The sequence below is a fragment of the Terrapene carolina genome, unplaced genomic scaffold (genome assembly GCF_002925995.2).
Source record: "Terrapene carolina triunguis isolate 2854851 unplaced genomic scaffold, T_m_triunguis-2.0 Scaffold641, whole genome shotgun sequence".
Taxonomy (NCBI): Eukaryota; Metazoa; Chordata; order Testudines; family Emydidae; genus Terrapene; species Terrapene triunguis.
Genome location: NW_020664992.1, coordinates 296,727 through 298,214, shown reverse-complemented (window position 1 = coordinate 298,214; position 1,488 = coordinate 296,727). Strand labels below are relative to the sequence as shown.

The 1,488-nt window shown below is 67.1% G+C and overlaps 1 protein-coding gene across 1 annotated transcript in view; it reads left to right on the top strand.

The window, feature by feature from the left end:
- Positions 1-350: 350 nt before the first annotated feature.
- The window catches only part of ERBB3 (erb-b2 receptor tyrosine kinase 3), a 15,717-nt gene continuing 14,579 nt past the window's right edge, over positions 351-1,488 (top strand). Inside the window, exons 1-2 of the mRNA XM_026659610.1 lie at positions 351-461; positions 922-1,042. Coding sequence (XP_026515395.1) covers positions 401-461; positions 922-1,042 — 182 coding nt within the window. The 5' untranslated portion in view covers positions 351-400. The remainder of the gene's footprint in view (positions 462-921; positions 1,043-1,488) is intronic.

The window sequence follows — 1,488 nt, the reverse complement described above, 5'->3', positions numbered from 1 at the left end:
CCCCCCAGCCCTGTTGTGAGACCCCTGCTCCGTGCCCACCCCCACCCTTCTGGGCAGGTGAAGTCACTGGGAAATCGTCCTTCCCGCTATGTGCCCCCCACCAAGGGTGGCAAAGGGCTTTGCAAAGAGCAGGGTTATTAGAGCCATGTGGGGAAACTGAGGCACAGAGCCAGGCGGGTGCGGCGTGCCTCAAGGGCACCTCAACCGGCCTGGCAGAGCTGGGAATAGAACCCAGGAGTCCAGGTTCCCAGACTGCACCCCCCCCCCGCCCCACGCTCCAACCACTAGGCGCCCTGCCCCCCTCCCCGCCCATTAGCTCTCCCCTCACCCACTCCCCCGGCCTGCAGATAACTTTGTGGTGGATCAGAGCTCCTGCGTGCGGGCCTGTCCGAAGGACAAGATGGAGGTGGAGAAGAACGGCCTGAAGATGTGTGAGCCGTGCCCTGGACTCTGCCCTAAAGGTACGGAGGGGTGTGGGGGGTGTCCAGCCTGGGGCTCAGGCTGATGGAACCCAGGAGTCCTGGCTCCCAGCCCCCAATGCTCTGACCCACTGGACCCCACTCCCCTCCCAGAGCCAGGGGTAGAACCCAGGAGCCCTGGCTCCCAGCCCCCAATGCTCTGACCCACTGGACCCCACTCCCCTCCCAGAGCCAGGGAGAGAACCCAGGAGTCCTGGCTCCCAGCCCCCCCTGCTCTGACCACTGGACCCCACTACCCTCCCAGAGCCAGGGAGAGAACCCAGGAGTCCTGGCTCCCAGCCCCCCTGCTCATAACCCCTGGCAGAGGCCAGATGAACTGGTTTGCCCCCTGTGGGGGCTGGATGGTGCATTGGGCAGCCCTGGCACGTCCATGGTGCCCACCCCTGGGCATGGGCTGCGGGCATGTTGGGTGGCTCATTCCCTCTCCCCTCCTGCCATCCAGCCTGCGAGGGGACGGGCACCGGGAACAAATACCAGACGGTCGATTCGAGCAACATCGACAGGTTCGTCAACTGCACCAAGATCCTGGGCAACCTGGACTTCCTCATCACGGGGCTGAACGGGTGAGTCTCGGCCCCTCTGCCCGCCACTGGGGGGGCACGGCAGGGATTAACCGGGGCGGCATCGCTGGACCCGCTCGCCCAGCACTGACTACGGGCCGGGCTACAGGGCGGGGGGAGCCTGTACCCCCTGGAAGAGCAGAGATTCGGGCCAGGTTGGCAGGGCAAGGGGGATTTTTAACGGCCCCAGGAGGGCGGGGCTTTGGTTTCATGTCTCATGTGAGAGACGGCGCCCCCTAACCCCACGCTGCGGCATTGGGGCCAGCCCGAAGAGCCAGGGGAGAGCGCCCCCTACTGACCCCCCGGGTCCCTGCAGCACAGCGCCCCCTAGCGCCCAGCCTGGAGAGCCAGGGGAGAGCGCCCCCTGCTGACCCCCCGGCTCCCTGCAGCACAGCGCCCCCTAGTGCCCAGCCCGGCGAGCCAGGGGAGCGCGCCCCCTGCTGACCCCC